This window comes from Trematomus bernacchii, unplaced genomic scaffold, assembly GCF_902827165.1.
Source record: "Trematomus bernacchii unplaced genomic scaffold, fTreBer1.1, whole genome shotgun sequence".
Taxonomy (NCBI): Eukaryota; Metazoa; Chordata; class Actinopteri; order Perciformes; family Nototheniidae; genus Trematomus; species Trematomus bernacchii.
In genome coordinates, this window is record NW_022987783.1 from 23,817 (window position 1) to 42,467 (window position 18,651).

At 41.6% G+C, this 18,651-nt stretch overlaps 1 protein-coding gene across 1 annotated transcript in view; it reads right to left on the reverse strand.

Moving 5' to 3' along the window:
- Positions 1 to 1,287: 1,287 nt before the first annotated feature.
- The window catches only part of cdc42bpb (CDC42 binding protein kinase beta (DMPK-like)), a 49,946-nt gene continuing 32,582 nt past the window's right edge, over positions 1,288 to 18,651 (reverse strand). The window contains 13 exon segments of the mRNA XM_034149396.1: positions 1,288 to 1,945; positions 2,085 to 2,131; positions 2,237 to 2,345; positions 4,094 to 4,191; positions 4,194 to 4,210; positions 14,307 to 14,424; positions 14,567 to 14,651; positions 14,760 to 14,857; positions 15,350 to 15,704; positions 16,669 to 16,907; positions 17,564 to 17,626; positions 17,748 to 17,964; positions 18,047 to 18,128. Coding sequence (XP_034005287.1) covers positions 1,835 to 1,945; positions 2,085 to 2,131; positions 2,237 to 2,345; positions 4,094 to 4,191; positions 4,194 to 4,210; positions 14,307 to 14,424; positions 14,567 to 14,651; positions 14,760 to 14,857; positions 15,350 to 15,704; positions 16,669 to 16,907; positions 17,564 to 17,626; positions 17,748 to 17,964; positions 18,047 to 18,128 — 1,639 coding nt within the window. The 3' untranslated portion in view covers positions 1,288 to 1,834.

An 18,651-nucleotide genomic window follows, 5' to 3' on the forward strand; every position in this document is an offset into this window, starting at 1 on the left:
TTCTTAGTGTCAGTGAGGAACCAGTGTAAAGACTTCAGAACAGGACTGATCCACTTTCTTAGTGTCAGTGAGGAACCAGTGTAAGACTTCAGAACTGGACTGATCCACTTTCTTAGTGTTAGTGAGGAACCAGTGTAAGGACTTCAGAACTGGACTGATCCACTTTCTTAGTGTTAGAGAGGAACCAGTGTAAGACTTCAGAACAGGACTGATGTGATCCACTTTCTTAGTGTTAGTGAGGAACCAGTGTAAAGACCTCAGAACTGGACTGATCCACTTTCTTAGTGTCAGTGAGGAACCAGTGTAAAGACCTCAGAACGGGACTGATCCCTTTCTTAGTGTCAGTGAGGAACCAGTGTAAAGACTTCAGAACTGGACTGATCCACTTCTGAGTGTCAGTGAGGAACCAGTGTAAAGACTTCAGCACAGGACTGATCCACTTTCTGAGTGTCAGGAGGACTCGAGCAGCGGCGCTCTGAATTAGCTGCAGCTTTCTATAGATGTTTTGATAAGGGTTGATTAGCATAAGAACAGCTGTGTTGTATTTTGTTCAATCCAAGTTTCCGTTAAAAACATAAATCCCAAATTGTGCTTGGTGATAAAATCATTGATTAAAACGTTTTACTTGCTAAAGACCTGACATTTAATAAAGCTAGTTTAAGTGTTAGATATACTATCACTCTGATTGTGATAAACCGTGGAGTACGTGGAATTACATTTGATCAATTCACACAGATGGTTTTGCACTTTCTGTTTTTAAGCTGATTCACCTGATTCTGTGTACAGTACAGGTGAGAACAGAAATGTGGAGCTGCACTGGCACAGAAGCCTCGCTGGGTGGCGCCAGAGAGCGAGATGGCAGGCGTCATCAGAAGAGGTTAGTAGTCACAGTGTTATTGAACAGTTCAGCTGTGGTACTGAGTCGTCTGTTCAGCAGTGCAGCAGCACGGAGACTGCCCTGATTCAGAATAGTATCATTGGAAAGGAGAGGACCATCTTTTAAAACCTTGATACTAACGGGTAAAAGGCCATCGCACGGAACTGGTGACCCTCCTGATATATAAATATTTACTACGGAAAGACTGACCTGCTGTCTCGGAATAAAAGATCTGTGAACACCGCTGGGAGAAAGAAAGACTAAACTCGTGTCCTGTTTTCTGTTTGTTGTTGTTTTTCTACCTATGTAGTTGTGTCGACTGAAAAATAAAGAGTTTTAAAAAATGTGATTATAATGTTTCTTTAGGTCTTAATCCTTTTTTTCCTGTAAAAACTACAAAGTGACATCACTTCCTGTGCAGAATCCTTTATTGAGTACACGGTTCATAGTGACAGAGATCCTTTAATGCAGATTCTGGATAAACAGAGCAGTAGTGTTCAGGTGCCCCCCCCCCACCTGACCGGGGGGGGAGCAGTAGGAAAGATCATCACACAAAATCAAAGAGTATTTTCTCCTATAACAACACAACACACAACAACGACGACGATGATGATGATGATGTGCAACTTTAACAAAACTTTATAATTATTTCATACAGTGTTTTTTCATCAGAGTGAGGCCTCCCCCTCAACAGGAGGTCATTTAATAAAGAAGAAGAGGTGATTGGTCCCAGATAGCAGGTCAAAGGTAAAACACAGCAGCTGGGGAGGGGGGGTTAAAACCAGGGGCGGGGCCAAAACCAGGGGGCGGGGCTTCCCAGCAGATAAAATCCAACATTAATAAAAGCAGCAGGAAGCGCAGACACACCCCGCCACAATAAAATCATTGTGTAAAACCCAGTCTGCAGTCTGATTGGTTCTTGTAGCAGGGGGCGGGGCCTCGACAGGGGGCGGGGCCTCAGGGCTCCATCTCCAGGCTGTCCAGAGTCAGCCGGCTGCGGTACGGGGAAGAGTTTGGGCTGGGGGGGGAACTGGGATTAGAGCTGTGAGAGGGGGGGGAGGAGTCAGGCTGTAGGGGGGGAGGGAGAGAGAGAGGAGAGAGAGAGAGAGGAGGGAGAGAGAGAGAGAAAGAGAGATAGAGAAGTTAGTTCATGATGGTTTAATGACGATGCTTTTATTTTGTAGGGGTTATGTAAACTTCCTGTTACCTCTCCGTCCTCCTGGTCACTGCGAGGAGAAGCTCCGCCCCCAAAATCTGAACCAATAAAAACAAAGATAACAGATGACATCACAGATTGCACAGTGTGTGTGTGTGTGTACCTGAGGTTGTGCGTGTGTATATGTGTATGTGTGTGTGTACCTGAGGCTGTGCGTGTGATGTGTGTCCTGCTCCTCTGTTGCCGGGAGATACTGGAAAGGGGGCGGGGCTTATCTTTAACTAAGTCGTCCTGCGAGGAATGCATCGCACTCTGCAACACACACACACACACACACACACACACACACACACACACACCACACACACACACACACACACCACACACACACACACACACACACACACACACACACACCACACAACTCACACACACCACACACCAACACACACACACCACACACACACACCACATCACACACACACACTACACACACACACACACACACACACACACACACACAAACACACACACACACACACACACACACTATTTTAGGCATATATTATTGGTCTCAGATATATACAGATATATAAAAACATGTCTCTGAAGTGTTCTGCTCCAAACACCAAACAGATCATTGTAGCCTCCTCCCTCTCTTCCATATTTAAATGTAAAGCGAGCTTCTGCTGGCCACGCCCCTTTGGAGCTTCTGCTGACCACGCCCCTTTGGAGCTTCTGCTGGCCACGCCCCTTTGGAGCTTGGGTTACGGGGCTCAATGATTAGAGGTGGGGCTTAATGATTAGAGGTGGGGCTTAATGATTAGAGGTGGGGTTTAATGATTAGAGGTGGGGCTTAATGATTAGAGGTGGGGCTTAACCTGTTTAGCCCGAGAGCCCCCGGTAGAGGGGGCTGTGGTTTCTTTTTTTTCACGAAACTGTGTCTCAGGGCTTCTTAATATCTAAAAACCTATTAATGTGTCATACCAAATTAACGGGAAGAAACTCAGCTAACTGACAATACGAACCATTTTTACAAAAACAAAACACAAGTCTCATAAGAAGCGTCTAAATGACCCCTGAGCGAAAAAATGCTAACGCACTTGGCACAGAAATCAAGGTAAAAAATATCCTTATTACTTATCGTAACTGCACATACAAGATATCAGGTTAAAGCTGAGATTCCACAGATTCTATAGGTATAGTATCATCACTGAGCGATCAGAACTTGCGACAGGGGAAGCAAACACAGACATCACAACACGTAGCATTACGGAGCAAAAACGGGAGATCGTCTCACCGTAGCTGTTATTCTGATCAAAAGTTGTGTTCAATGGCATTAAAACGATAAAAACGCTGCTGAGGGTTAATCCATAGGTTAATCCAATGGTTAATCCAATGTGTCTGTCACTTTGAAAACATTATTGATAATCCATCATTCCATTTTTATGTCAAAAACGGAGATTTTAAATTAGCTGCTAATGGTAGCCGCCAGAGTGTATCGCAGCTTCAGCTTCCGGGGCATTCTGGCTGCGCAGCACTCATTCACCAATGGGTAATGTTTAGATGGATTTTAGGAACTTCCCCTCGATTCTATTGGCTCTAACTGTTCAAAAGAGGGGGGCCAGAGATATGGAAAATGCACCCAAATGACCCCAGAAGTCTTTTTTTTTTCTTCTAAATCTCTCTAAAAAGGTCAAATGTCACTTGTTTTGCTCTTGATACAGGGTACTTATTATATGTTGTAGTTTGGATTCCTAAAGCTTTTAGTCTACTATCCCATCATTCAAGGGTGGTTTTCACTATAAGCCATGGGGTTTTTGGACGGACACTATCATTTACATTTTTTTTACTATGTTCAATCTGAATTTAATTTAAAATAAAAAAATTCTATATTGATTGTAAATGTTCGACATCCAACTCACAGGTTTATCATTACTTTGAGATTTTTTTTAATTAATTTACCCCCTTTTAGAAGTAAAGATATGGTCATTTGTTCTGGGAAAGAAACAGGCTCAGGGTTAAACAGGTTAATGATAAGGGGGAGACAGGGGAGTTACCAGAGGGAGGTCCATGAGGACCTGCAGACCATCTCCTGGTCCCATATGAGCCACATGGTTGAAGTTGGTGGGTCCGGAGATCATCTTAGAGCGAAGACAGGATCCCTCAGCATCTCCCTATAAGAGTATAATATATAGTACATGTATATATAGCAGTGTTTTCCCCTGGGGGGGGGGGGATTGTTTAAATCCTCTGGAGCAGAGAGGAGCTGTGGATTATTGTTATTGATTAATGCATCAGTGTTTTCTTCGGGTCAAAAACACTAAACTCACAACTTTAAGGACAGCGTTTAGTTTATTTAATAAAAGAGCACATGTTCAATGTGAAAAGTGACAGTAGATAGAGATTAGTTGCAATTTGGTGCTGTATATATCAGGGATGCAAACTCATCAGGTATGAAAAAGGTGACAAGGATCCGACCCCCCGACCCCCCGACCCCCCGACCCCACGGGATATCAGCTTTAAAATGAGGAACAACAGGATGTTAGCAGTCAGAACAACTAAAGCAGTTAATAATAACAGAAACGCCAAAGAGTCACATCTAATCGAAATATATAAAAGCATTTATTTTAATTGTGTAGCAGTCAGTTTATAATTTTGGCAGCTCTGTTGAGCATTTTGAAGATGTCTCTGTGCAAGGCTTAGTCTTTCTATCTTTATAGCCAGTGGTGTGAAGTAACTAAGTTCATAAACTCAAGTACTATACTTGGTACAATTTTGAGATACTTGTACTTTATTTATGTATTTCAATGTTTTGCTACTTTGTTCTTCTACTCCTCTACAGTTCAGAGGTACATGGTGTACTTTTACCCCTCTACAGTTCAGAGGTACATGGTGTACTTTTACTCCACTACATGTATTTAATCCCTTTAGTTACTTCACAGATGTGGATGAATGATGTGAAATATAACCAAGTGTTAAATCAGACTTTAGTTCCACCTGGAGTAAATCCACAAGCTACCCTGCAGTATACAAAGTCATTCAAACTAGCTGCACCTTTACCAGCTTTGAGAACACTTTCATGATCAATCATTATAAAACATATCATATATATTATTCTGAAATGGACCAATCTGCACAATGAATACTTTTACTGTACTTTCACTATATTTTGATGAGAATACTTTTCTACTTTCACTTGAGGAACATTTTGAATGCAGGACTTTCACTGTAACAGAGTATTCCTACACTCTGGTACTTCTACTTTTACTCAAGTACAAGACCTGAGTACTTCTACTTTTACTCAAGTACAAGATCTGAATACTTCTACTTTTACTCTAGTAACAAGATCTGAGTACTTCTACTTTTACTCAAGTACAAGATCTGAGTACTTCTACTTTTACTCAAGTACAAGATCTGAATACTTCTACTTTTACTCAAGTACAAGATCTGAATACTTCTACTTTTACTCAAGTTACAAGATCTGAGTACTTCTACTTTTACTCAAGTACAAGATCTGAGTACTTCTACTTTTACTCAAGTACAAGATCTGAGTACTTCTACTTTTACTCAAGTACAAGATCTGAGTACTTCTACTTTTACTCAAGTACAAGATCTGAGTACTTCTACTTTGACTCAAGTACAAGATCTGAGTACTTCTACTTTGACTCAAGTACAAGATCTGAGTACTTCTACTTTTACTCAAGTACAAGATCTGAGTACTTCTACTTTTACTCAAGTACAAGATCTGAGTACTTCTACTTTGACTCAAGTACAAGATCCGAGTACTTCTACTTTGACTCAAGTACAAGATCCGAGTACTTCTACTTTGACTCAAGTACAAGATCCGAGTACTTCTACTTTTACTCAAGTACAAGATCCGAGTACTTCTACTTTTACTCAAGTACAAGATCCGAGTACTTCTACTTTTACTCAAGTACAAGATCTGAATACTTCTACTTTTACTCTAGTACAAGATCTGAGTACTTCTACTTTTACTCTAGTACAAGATCTGAGTACTTCTACTTTTACTCAAGTACAAGATTCTGAGTACTTCTACTTTTACTCAAGTACAAGATCTGAGTACTTCTACTTTTACTCCAAGTAACAAGATCTGAGTACTTCTACTTTTACTCAAGTACCAGATCTGAGTACTTCTACTTTTACTCAAGTACAAGATCTGAGTACTTCTACTTTTACTCTAGTACAAGATCTGAGTACTTCTACTTTTACTCAAGTACAAGACCTGAGTACTTTCTACTTTTACTCAAGTAGAAGACCTGAGTACTTCTACTTTTACTCAAGTACAAGATCTGAGTACTTCTACTTTTACTCAAGTAACAAGATCTGAGTACTTCTACTTTTACTCTAGTACAAGATATGAGTACTTCTACTTTTACTCAAGTACAAGATCTGAGTACTTCTACTTTTACTCAAGTAACAAGATCTGAGTACTTCTACTTTTACTCTAGTACAAGATCTGAGTACTTCTACTTTTACTCAAGTACAAGATCTGAGTAGTACTTCTACTTTTTACTCAAGTACAATATCTGAGTACTTCTACTTTTACTCAAGTACAATATCTGAGTGCTTCTACTTTTACTCAAGTACAGGATCTGAGTACTTCTACTTTTACTCAAGTACAATATCTGAGTGCTTCTACTTTTACTCAAGTACCAGATCTGAGTACTTCTACTTTTACCTCAAGTACAAGATCTGAGTACTTCTACTTTTACTCAAGTACAAGATCTGAGTACTTCTACTTTTACTCAAGTACCAGATCTGAGTACTTCTACTTTTACTCAAGTACCAGATCTGAGTACTTCTACTTTTACTCAAGTACCAGATCTGAGTACTTCTACTTTTACTCAAGTACAAGATCTGAGTACTTCTACTTTTACTCAAGTACAATATCTGAGTACTTCTACTTTTACTCAAGTACAATATCTGAGTGCTTCTACTTTTACTCAAGTACAAGATCTGAGTACTTCTACTTTTACTCAAGTACAAGATCTGAGTACTTCTACTTTTACTCAAGTACAAGATCTGAGTACTTCTACTTTTACTCAAGTACCAGATCTGAGTACTTCTACTTTTACTCAAGTACAAGATCTGAGTACTTCTACTTTTACTCAAGTACAAGATCTGAGTACTTCTACTTTTACTCAAGTACAAGATCTGAGTACTTCTACTTTACTCAAGTACCAGATCTGAGTACTTCTACTTTTACTCAAGTACAAGATCTGAGTACTTCTACTTTTACTCAAGTACAAGATCTGAGTTACTTCTACTTTTACTCAAGTACAAGATCTGAGTACTTCTACTTTTACTCAAGTACCAGATCTGAGTACTTCTACTTTGACTCAAGTACAAGATCTGAGTACTTCTACTTTTACTCAAGTACAAGATCTGAGTACTTCTACTTTTACTCAAGTACAAGATCTGAATACTTCTACTTTTACTCTAGTACAAGATCTGAGTACTTCTACTTTACTCTAGTACAAGATCTGAGTACTTCTACTTTTACTCAAGTACAAGATCTGAGTACTTCTACTTTTACTCAAGTACAAGATCTGAGTACTTCTACTTTTACTCAAGTACAAGATCTGAGTACTTCTACTTTTACTCAAGTACCAGATCTGAGTACTTCTACTTTTACTCAAGTACAAGATCTGAGTACTTCTACTTTTACTCTAGTACAAGATCTGAGTACTTCTACTTTTACTCAAGTACAAGACCTGTGTACTTCTACTTTTACTCAAGTACAAGACCTGAGTACTTCTACTTTTACTCAAGTACAAGATCTGAGTACTTCTACTTTTACTCTAGTACAAGATCTGAGTACTTCTACTTTTACTCAAGTACAAGATCTGAGTACTTCTACTTTTACTCAAGTACAAGATCTGAGTACTTCTACTTTTACTCAAGTACAAGATCTGAGTACTTCTACTTTTACTCAAGTACCAGATCTGAGTACTTCTACTTTTACTCAAGTACAAGATCTGAGTACTTCTACTTTTACTCTAGTACAAGATCTGAGTACTTCTACTTTTACTCAAGTACCAGATCTGAGTACTTCTACTTTTACTCAAGTACCAGATCTGAGTACTTCTACTTTTACTCAAGTACAAGATCTGAGTACTTCTACTTTTACTCAAGTACAAGATCTGAGTACTTCTACTTTGACTCAAGTACAAGATCTGAGTACTTCTACTTTTACTCAAGTACAAGATCTGAGTACTTCTACTTTTACTCAAGTACAAGATCTGAGTACTTCTACTTTTACTCAAGTACAAGATCTGAGTACTTCTACTTTTACTCAAGTACCAGATCTGAGTACTTCTACTTTTACTCAAGTACAAGATCTGAGTACTTCTACTTTTACTCTAGTACAAGATCTGAGTACTTCTACTTTTACTCAAGTACAAGACCTGAGTACTTCTACTTTTACTCAAGTAGAAGACCTGAGTACTTCTACTTTTACTCAAGTACAAGATCTGAGTACTTCTACTTTTACTCAAGTACAAGATCTGAGTACTTCTACTTTTACTCTAGTACAAGATCTGAGTACTTCTACTTTTACTCAAGTACAAGATCTGAGTACTTCTACTTTTACTCAAGTACAAGATCTGAGTACTTCTACTTTTACTCTAGTACAAGATCTGAGTACTTCTACTTTTACTCAAGTACAAGATCTGAGTACTTCTACTTTTACTCAAGTACAATATCTGAGTGCTTCTACTTTTACTCAAGTACAGGATCTGAGTACTTCTACTTTTACTCTAGTACAAGACCTGAGTACTTCTACTTTTACTCAAGTACAATATCTGAGTACTTCTACTTTTACTCAAGTACAATATCTGAGTGCTTCTACTTTTACTCAAGTACAGGATCTGAGTACTTCTACTTTTACTCAAGTACAATATCTGAGTGCTTCTACTTTTACTCAAGTACCAGATCTGAGTACTTCTACTTTTACTCAAGTACAAGATCTGAGTACTTCTACTTTTACTCAAGTACAAGATCTGAGTACTTCTACTTTTACTCAAGTACCAGATCTGAGTACTTCTACTTTTACTCAAGTACCAGATCTGAGTACTTCTACTTTTACTCAAGTACCAGATCTGAGTACTTCTACTTTTACTCAAGTACAAGATCTGAGTACTTCTACTTTTACTCAAGTACAATATCTGAGTACTTCTACTTGTACTCAAGTACAATATCTGAGTGCTTCTACTTTTACTCAAGTACAAGATCTGAGTACTTCTACTTTTACTCAAGTACAAGATCTGAGTACTTCTACTTTTACTCAAGTACAAGATCTGAGTACTTCTACTTTTACTCAAGTACCAGATCTGAGTACTTCTACTTTTACTCAAGTACAAGATCTGAGTACTTCTACTTTTACTCAAGTACAAGATCTGAGTACTTCTACTTTTACTCAAGTACAAGATCTGAGTACTTCTACTTTTACTCAAGTACCAGATCTGAGTACTTCTACTTTTACTCAAGTACAAGATCTGAGTACTTCTACTTTTACTCAAGTACAAGATCTGAGTACTTCTACTTTTTACTCAAGTACAAGATCTGAGTACTTCTACTTTTACTCAAGTACCAGATCTGAGTACTTCTACTTTGACTCAAGTACAAGATCTGAGTACTTCTACTTTTACTCAAGTACAAGATCTGAGTACTTCTACTTTTACTCAAGTACAAGATCTGAATTACTTCTACTTTTACTCTAGTACAAGATCTGAGTACTTCTACTTTTACTCTAGTACAAGATCTGAGTACTTCTACTTTTACTCAAGTACAAGATCTGAGTACTTCTACTTTTACTCAAGTACAAGATCTGAGTACTTCTACTTTTACTCAAGTACAAGATCTGAGTACTTCTACTTTTACTCAAGTACCAGATCTGAGTACTTCTACTTTTACTCAAGTACAAGATCTGAGTACTTCTACTTTTACTCTAGTACAAGATCTGAGTACTTCTACTTTTACTCAAGTACAAGACCTGAGTACTTCTACTTTTACTCAAGTACAAGACCTGAGTACTTCTACTTTTACTCAAGTACAAGATCTGAGTACTTCTACTTTTACTCTAGTACAAGATCTGAGTACTTCTACTTTTACTCAAGTACAAGATCTGAGTACTTCTACTTTTACTCAAGTACAAGATCTGAGTACTTCTACTTTTACTCAAGTACAAGATCTGAGTACTTCTACTTTTACTCAAGTACCAGATCTGAGTACTTCTACTTTTACTCAAGTACAAGATCTGAGTACTTCTACTTTTACTCTAGTACAAGATCTGAGTACTTCTACTTTTACTCAAGTACCAGATCTGAGTACTTCTACTTTTACTCAAGTACCAGATCTGAGTACTTCTACTTTTACTCAAGTACAAGATCTGAGTACTTCTACTTTGACTCAAGTACAAGATCTGAGTACTTCTACTTTTACTCAAGTACAAGATCTGAGTACTTCTACTTTTACTCAAGTACAAGATCTGAGTACTTCTACTTTTACTCAAGTACAAGATCTGAATACTTCTACTTTTACTCTAGTACAAGATCTGAGTACTTCTACTTTTACTCTAGTACAAGATCTGAGTACTTCTACTTTTACTCAAGTACAAGATCTGAGTACTTCTACTTTTACTCAAGTACAAGATCTGAGTACTTCTACTTTTACTCAAGTACAAGATCTGAGTACTTCTACTTTTACTCAAGTACCAGATCTGAGTACTTCTACTTTTACTCAAGTACAAGATCTGAGTACTTCTACTTTTACTCTAGTACAAGATCTGAGTACTTCTACTTTTACTCAAGTACAAGACCTGAGTACTTCTACTTTTACTCAAGTACAAGACCTGAGTACTTTCTACTTTTACTCAAGTACAAGATCTGAGTACTTCTACTTTTACTCAAGTACAAGATCTGAGTACTTCTACTTTTACTCAAGTACAAGATCTGAGTACTTCTACTTTTACTCAAGTACAAGATCTGAGTACTTCTACTTTTACTCTAGTACAAGATCTGAGTACTTCTACTTTTACTCAAGTACAGATCTGAGTACTTCTACTTTTACTCAAGTACAATATCTGAGTACTTCTACTTTTACTCAAGTACAATATCTGAGTGCTTCTACTTTTTACTCAAGTACAGGATCTGAGTACTTCTACTTTTACTCAAGTACAATATCTGAGTGCTTCTACTTTTACTCAAGTACCAGATCTGAGTACTTCTACTTTTACTCAAGTACAAGATCTGAGGTACTTCTACTTTTACTCAAGTACAAGATCTGAGTACTTCTACTTTTACTCAAGTACCAGATCTGAGTACTTCTACTTTTACTCAAGTACAAGATCTGAGTACTTCTACTTTTACTCAAGTACCAGATCTGAGTACTTCTACTTTTACTCAAGTACAAGATCTGAGTACTTCTACTTTTACTCAAGTACAATATCTGAGTACTTCTACTTTTACTCAAGTACAATATCTGAGTGCTTCTACTTTTACTCAAGTACAAGATCTGAGTACTTCTACTTTTACTCAAGTACAAGATCTGAGTACTTCTACTTTTACTCAAGTACAAGATCTGAGTACTTCTACTTTTACTCAAGTACCAGATCTGAGTACTTCTACTTTTACTCAAGTACAAGATCTGAGTACTTCTACTTTTACTCAAGTACAAGATCTGAGTACTTCTACTTTTACTCAAGTACAAGATCTGAGTACTTCTACTTTTACTCAAGTACCAGATCTGAGTACTTCTACTTTTTACTCAAGTACAAGATCTGAGTACTTCTACTTTTACTCAAGTACAAGATCTGAGTACTTCTACTTTTACTCAAGTACAAGATCTGAGTACTTCTACTTTTACTCAAGTACCAGATCTGAGTACTTCTACTTTGACTCAAGTACAAGATCTGAGTACTTCTACTTTTACTCAAGTACAAGATCTGAGTACTTCTACTTTTACTCAAGTACAAGATCTGAATACTTCTACTTTTACTCTAGTACAAGATCTGAGTACTTCTACTTTTACTCTAGTACAAGATCTGAGTACTTCTACTTTTACTCAAGTACAAGATCTGAGTACTTCTACTTTTACTCAAGTACAAGATCTGAGTACTTCTACTTTTACTCAAGTACAAGATCTGAGTACTTCTACTTTTACTCAAGTACCAGATCTGAGTACTTCTACTTTACTCAAGTACAAGATCTGAGTTACTTCTACTTTTACTCTAGTACAAGATCTGAGTACTTCTACTTTTACTCAAGTACAAGACCTGAGTACTTCTACTTTTACTCAAGTACAAGACCTGAGTACTTCCTACTTTTACTCAAGTACAAGATCTGAGTACTTCTACTTTTACTCTAGTACAAGATTGAGTACTTCTACTTTTACTCAAGTACAAGATCTGAGTACTTCTATTTTACTCAAGTACAAGATCTGAGTACTTCTACTTTTACTCAAGTACAAGATCTGAGTACTTCTATTTTACTCAAGTACAAGATCTGAGTACTTCTACTTTTACTCCAAGTACAAGATCTGAGACTTCTACTTTTACTCTAGTACAAGATCTGAGTACTTCTACTTTTACTCAAGTACCAGATCTGAGTACTTCTACTTTTACTCAAGTACAAGATCTGAGTACTATCTACTTTTACTCCAAGTACAAGATCTGAGTAACTTCTACTTTACTCAAGTACCAGATCTGAGTACTTCTACTTTACTCAAGTACAAAGATCTGAGTAACTTCTACTTTTACTCAAGTACCAGATCTGAGTACTTCTACTTTACTCAAGTACAAGATCTGAGTACTTCTACTTTTACTCAAGTACCAGATCTGAGTACTTCTACTTTTACTCAAGTACCAGATCTGAGTACTTCTACTTTTACTCAAGTACAAGATCTCTGAGTACTTCTACTTTTACTCAAGTACAAGATCTGAGTACTTCTACTTTTACTCAAGTACAAGATCTGATACTTCTACTTTACTCAAGTACCAGATCTGAGTACTTCTACTTTTACTCAAGTACAAGATCTGAGTACTTCTACTTTTACTCAAGTAACAAGATCTGAGTACTTCTACTTTACTCAAGTACAAGATCTGAGTACTCTACTTTTACTCAAGTACCAGATCTGAGTACTTCTACTTTTACTCAAGTACAAGATCTGAGTAACTTCTACTTTTACTCAAGTACAAGATCTGAGTACTTCTACTTTTACTCAAGTACCAGATCTGAGTACTTCTACTTTTACTCAAGTACAAGATCTGAAGTACTTCTACTTTTACTCAAGTACAAGATCTGAGTACTTCTACTTTTACTCAAGTACAAGATCTGAGTACTTCTACTTTTACTCAAGTACAAGATTATATATAACTTATACCACCTCTGTTTATAGCCTATGAAAAACACTATTTGAAAACGAAGGCTAAAGCTAACGTTAGCAGATATGTGATGTTAGCTAGCTCAACGATAATATTGCGACAGGAACACTTGTCAGTTCACATCACGCTCTGCCGCTCCGACAGGGAGCTCTGCTCTGAACACCTGAACGGCCCGTTCTAACAGCTGTTCACCAGCGGTCCAGTCTGTGCCACAGTGACTCCGGACCGCACAGTTAATATTAACGAACGCACCCGTAGGTAATGTAGCTGCTGAAGCTAGACCCTCATCGCGGAGCAGCAGAGCCTTATTCTACATCCATGAGCAGAGCCGACAGGAAGACTCCAGCACACAGCTCTCGCTGCATTATAATATATATAAGAACACCATGCGTGTCATGATGGCACATAACAGCTCGCGGCCGCAGATTACTCCGGGTCCCAGACCCCCCCCCCCATACCCCGAAAATATTTTTATTGCAGATCTACATGAATCACACAAACGACCTATTTTGGATTAAAACCGGCGAATTTCGCCGAAAGGTGACAAGTTTGCATCCCTGATATATATATATAAATTAATAAAAAAAAAAAAAAAATTTGATTTCTTTTTTTTTTTTAAAACACCTTGAATTTCAGGGGGGGCGCAGGGCTCCGTTGGCGGGGCGCAGCAGCGCCCCTCCAAGACAATGGTAGGGGAAACACTGTATAGTGTATATATATATATATATATATATATATATATATATTATATATATATATATATATATATATAGTATAGTATAGTACAGTATATATATATAATATATAGCTATATATATATATATATATATATATAGTATAGTACAGTATATATATATATATATATGTACCTCCTCTGTTGCTGGCGCTCCTCCTCAGGAACCTTGAACAGGAACTTCCTCTTACTGCGAGTCCTCATCATCAACTTCCTGCTGTGATCACAGGGGGGGGGGAGGGTGAGGACGCCCTCTGAGAGACAGACAGGTGAGAGAGAGAGAAAGGAGAGAGTTAGTTATCACAGTGTGTGTGTGTGTGTGTGTGTGTGTGTGTGTGTGTGTGTGTGTGTGTGTGTGGGTGTGTGTGTGTGTGTGTGTGTGTGTGTGTGTGTTACCTGACGAGGTGTTGCTGAAGTAGATGAGTCGGGGGGGTTCAGAGCTCAGCAGGTTTAACGTCCCCTCAACGTTCAGAGGTCTGATCTGAGGAAACACTGAGCTGTGATTGGCTGGTTCTACACAGTGACTGTTTGCTGAGCTGTGATTGGCTGGTTCTACACAGTGACTGTGTGCTGAGCTGCAATTGGTTACCTTGCACAGGGAGATGGTCTGGATCCACTCTGAGGTCTGAAGGTCGAAGACGTCCAGCCCGTACTCGCTGTAGACCGTCAGGTGGGAGGAGTTAGAGCCTGCAGACAGACAGGTGGGAGGAGTTAGAGCATTCTGACAGACAGGCGGGAGGAGTTAGAGACAGGTGGGAGGAGTTAAAGCCTGCAGACAGACAGGTGGGAGGAGTTAGAGCCTGCAGACAGACAGGTGGGAGGAGTTAGAGACTGCAGACAGACTGGTGGGAGGAGTTAGAGCCTGCAGACAGACAGGTGGGAGGAGTTAGAGCCTTCTGACAGACAAGTAGGAGGAGTTAGAGACTGCAGACAGACTGGTGGGAGGAGTTAGAGACTGTAGACAGACAGGTGGGAGGAGTTAGAGACTGTAGACAGACAGGTGGGAGGAGTTAGAGCCTGCAGACAGACACGTGGGAGGAGTTAGGGACTGTAGACAGACAGGTGGGAGGAGTTAGAGCCTGCAGACAGACAGGTGGGAGGAGTTAAAGCCCACAGACAGGTGACAGACAGACAGTCAGTTGAGACACAGACAGACAGACAGGTGGTAGTGTAACTCACTGCAGGCCAGCGGCGTGGAGGGCCACATCATCTCGTGGTCCCTGGACCGGCGGCCCTGCCCGTCCACGTAGACGGCCACGAGGCTGAAGCACAGAAGCAGCTCTGAGACTCCGACCTGAGCGGCGTGCAGAGCGTCAGGAGGCTGAACCGACAGGAAGTTCAGGGAGGGGTCGGCTGGATTCACCAGGCTGACGGGGGACGACTCCCCCTGCAGGGCCAGCAGAGCGAAGCCCCCCGGGTACCCCACACAGAGCCGGTCCCTCAGCATACCCAGCCACTGCACCACCCCCGGGGCCTGCACCTCCCACAGCCGCCTCTGGGGGGGCTTCGTCCGCGAGATCTCGTAGCACAGGACCTGGGGGGGGGGGGGGGGGGGGCAGACAAGGGCATCAAGACCACGCGGGCATCGAGACCAAACGGCATCGAGACCACACGGGCATCGAGAACACGCGGGAATCGAGAACACGCGGGAATCGAGAACACGCGGGAATCGAGACATCGAGAACACGCGGGCATCGAGACCACACGGGCATCGAGAACACGCGGGCATCGAGACCACACGGGCATCGAGACCACACGGGCATCGAGACCACACGGGCATCGAGACATCAAGACCACGCGGGCATCGAGACCACACGGGCATCGAGACATCAAGACCACGCGGGCATCGAGACATCAAGACCACACGGGCATCGAGACCACACGGGCATCGAGACATCAAGACCACACGGGCATCGAGACCACACGGGCATCGAGACATCAAGACCACGCGGGCATCGAGACCATGCGGGCATCGAGACATCAAGACCACACGGGCATCAAGACCACACGGGCATCGAGACATCAAGACCACGCGGGCATCGAGACCATGCGGGCATCGAGACATCAAGACCACACGGGCATCAAGACCACACGGGCATCGAGACATCAAGACCACGCGGGCATCGAGACCATGCGGGCATCGAGACATCAAGACCACACGGGCATCAAGACCACACGGGCATCGAGACATCAAGACCACACGGGCATCGAGTCTGAGTCTGGTTCTAAAGCAGCTTGACAACCATGAAAACATTAGAGCTGGAGAAAGTGGATGCTGAAGGACCTGGGCTCACCTGAGGATCAGCACTAAAGGGGTTTGTCGTTTAGTTTTATTTGGATGAATTAGGGTTCAGGTCTGGAATTCTGAAAGTTAGGAATGTCAGGAGTAATAGCGTTCGAGATAAATGTTTGAATGCAGTTTCTGCGATGTGGAATGTGGGACACGAAGAGAAGCAAAACACATTTACTGCCGCCGGTGTTTCTGAGGTGTTTCTCACCTGGCGTTTGACGGCGGCCAGCAGGCAGGCGGGGCCCCCGGGCCTCAGGACCCCCGTGGTGAGGGCCTGGCAGCCTTTGGTCTCTGGCATCTTGATGTCGAAGGCCTCGGCCCCCTCCAGCGCCCCCCAGTGGTGAAGGTGGACGTGGCGGCTCCGCCCGCACAGCAGAACCAGGATCTGCTCCTGAGGGATCAGGTCTATCTGATGGACCCTCTTACTGTCTGTGGCCCGGACGATCACTGAGGGGGGTCACATTACATTACATCACACTACATCACATCACATCACATCACATTACATCTCTTTACATCACACTACATCACATCACATCACATCACATCACATCACATCACATCACATCACATCACATCACATCACATCACATCACATCACATCACATTACATTTAGCTGGTGCTTCAGGTGTAGCGTGATAAAATACTGAACAGCAGGAAGTCACGTTCCACTAACTACACCTCTTCCTGTACACAGACTCTCACTTCCTCAGGTGATCTCAGGTGATCTCAGGTGATCTCAGGTGATCTCAGGTGAACTCAGGTGATCTCCCTCATATCACACTCTCATTACACATGCACTGTTTGTGTAGCAATACTGCCATCTGCTGGCCATCCTCTGAAACTGGTGACCGACAATATTTAAACAACATAAGTCGCAAACCTTTGTTCCCATGAACACGTAGAACATTTCACTGGGTGTGTAAACCCATCCAGATACAGAACTACAGCTTCCTTCCCCACCTGTGTGAATGCTACAGAAGAGAGACTTCCTGTCTGTCTGTTAACCTGTCTGTCTGCCTCCTCAGCAGCGGTGTGTTATACAGTACAGCAGACTCAATACAGCACCAAGTAATCATCTCTGAACCTGTCTGTCTCTCACCGTCTCTGGTGACTTCCACCACGAACAGCCCGTCTTCGGTTCCCAGGACGATCCTCTCCTTATCTGCAGACAGACAGGTGTTAGTGTATCTGCAGACAGACAGGTGTTAGTGTATCTGCAGACAGACAGGTGTTAGTGTATCTGCAGACAGACAGGTGTTGATAACTCTCAGGGGGTTTCTGACCGAGCACAGCTGCAGACAGCGTGGTCTTGATGATGGGCAGCGAGGCGTCGTAGGCCTCATGCAGCACGTGGACCTGTCGGTTCTTTAGCTGGTTCTTGGTGAGGATGCTCTGCAGACCCTCCAGGATCCGGACCCACTTCCTCTTCTCTACCTCGCTCTCCGCAAGCAGCAGCAGAGACACAGAGGACAGCTGAGAGACCAGCTGCGAGGACGTCACCTGAGCAGGAGCACAACAAATACAGGGGTCACATGGGGGTCAGAGAGTAACCCGGGGGGGCAGAGAGGATGGGGTTTCCTACCCTGAAGATGCAGGGGATGTCCTTCCTGGTGGCGTGGATCACATCTGACGCCAAGACCGAGCTGACGGAGAACTCCTCCTCTCTGGAGAACACGGGACAGTATGTTGGATATCAGAAAACTCTTCAAGTCCCCCAGAATAAAATGTGTGCAGCAGCTTTTATTCACTACAGACTGTCTTTTCAAATCTCAAAACAGTACACAAAACTCTTCCCCAAGCTGAACCCTCTTCAAAGACCTCTGCATCTCAAGGTGCTCCAGACTGCCAGTGGATCCTGAACCCTTGAAGCTCTTTGGGGTTACCTGAGATCCAGCACCAGACTGGGTCAAGTTAGGTGGGGTTACCCGAGATCCAGCACCAGACTGGGTCAGCTTAGGTGGGGTTACCTGAGATCCAGCACCAGACTGGGTCAGCTTAGGTGGGGTTACCTGAGATCCAGCACCAGACTGGGTCAGGTTAGGTGGGGTTACCTGAGATCCAGCACCAGACTGGGTCAGGTTAGGTGGGGTTAGGTGGGGTTACCTGAGATCCAGCACCAGACTGGGTCAGCTTAGGTGGGGTTACCCGAGATCCAGCACCAGACTGGGTCAGCTTAGGTGGGGTTAC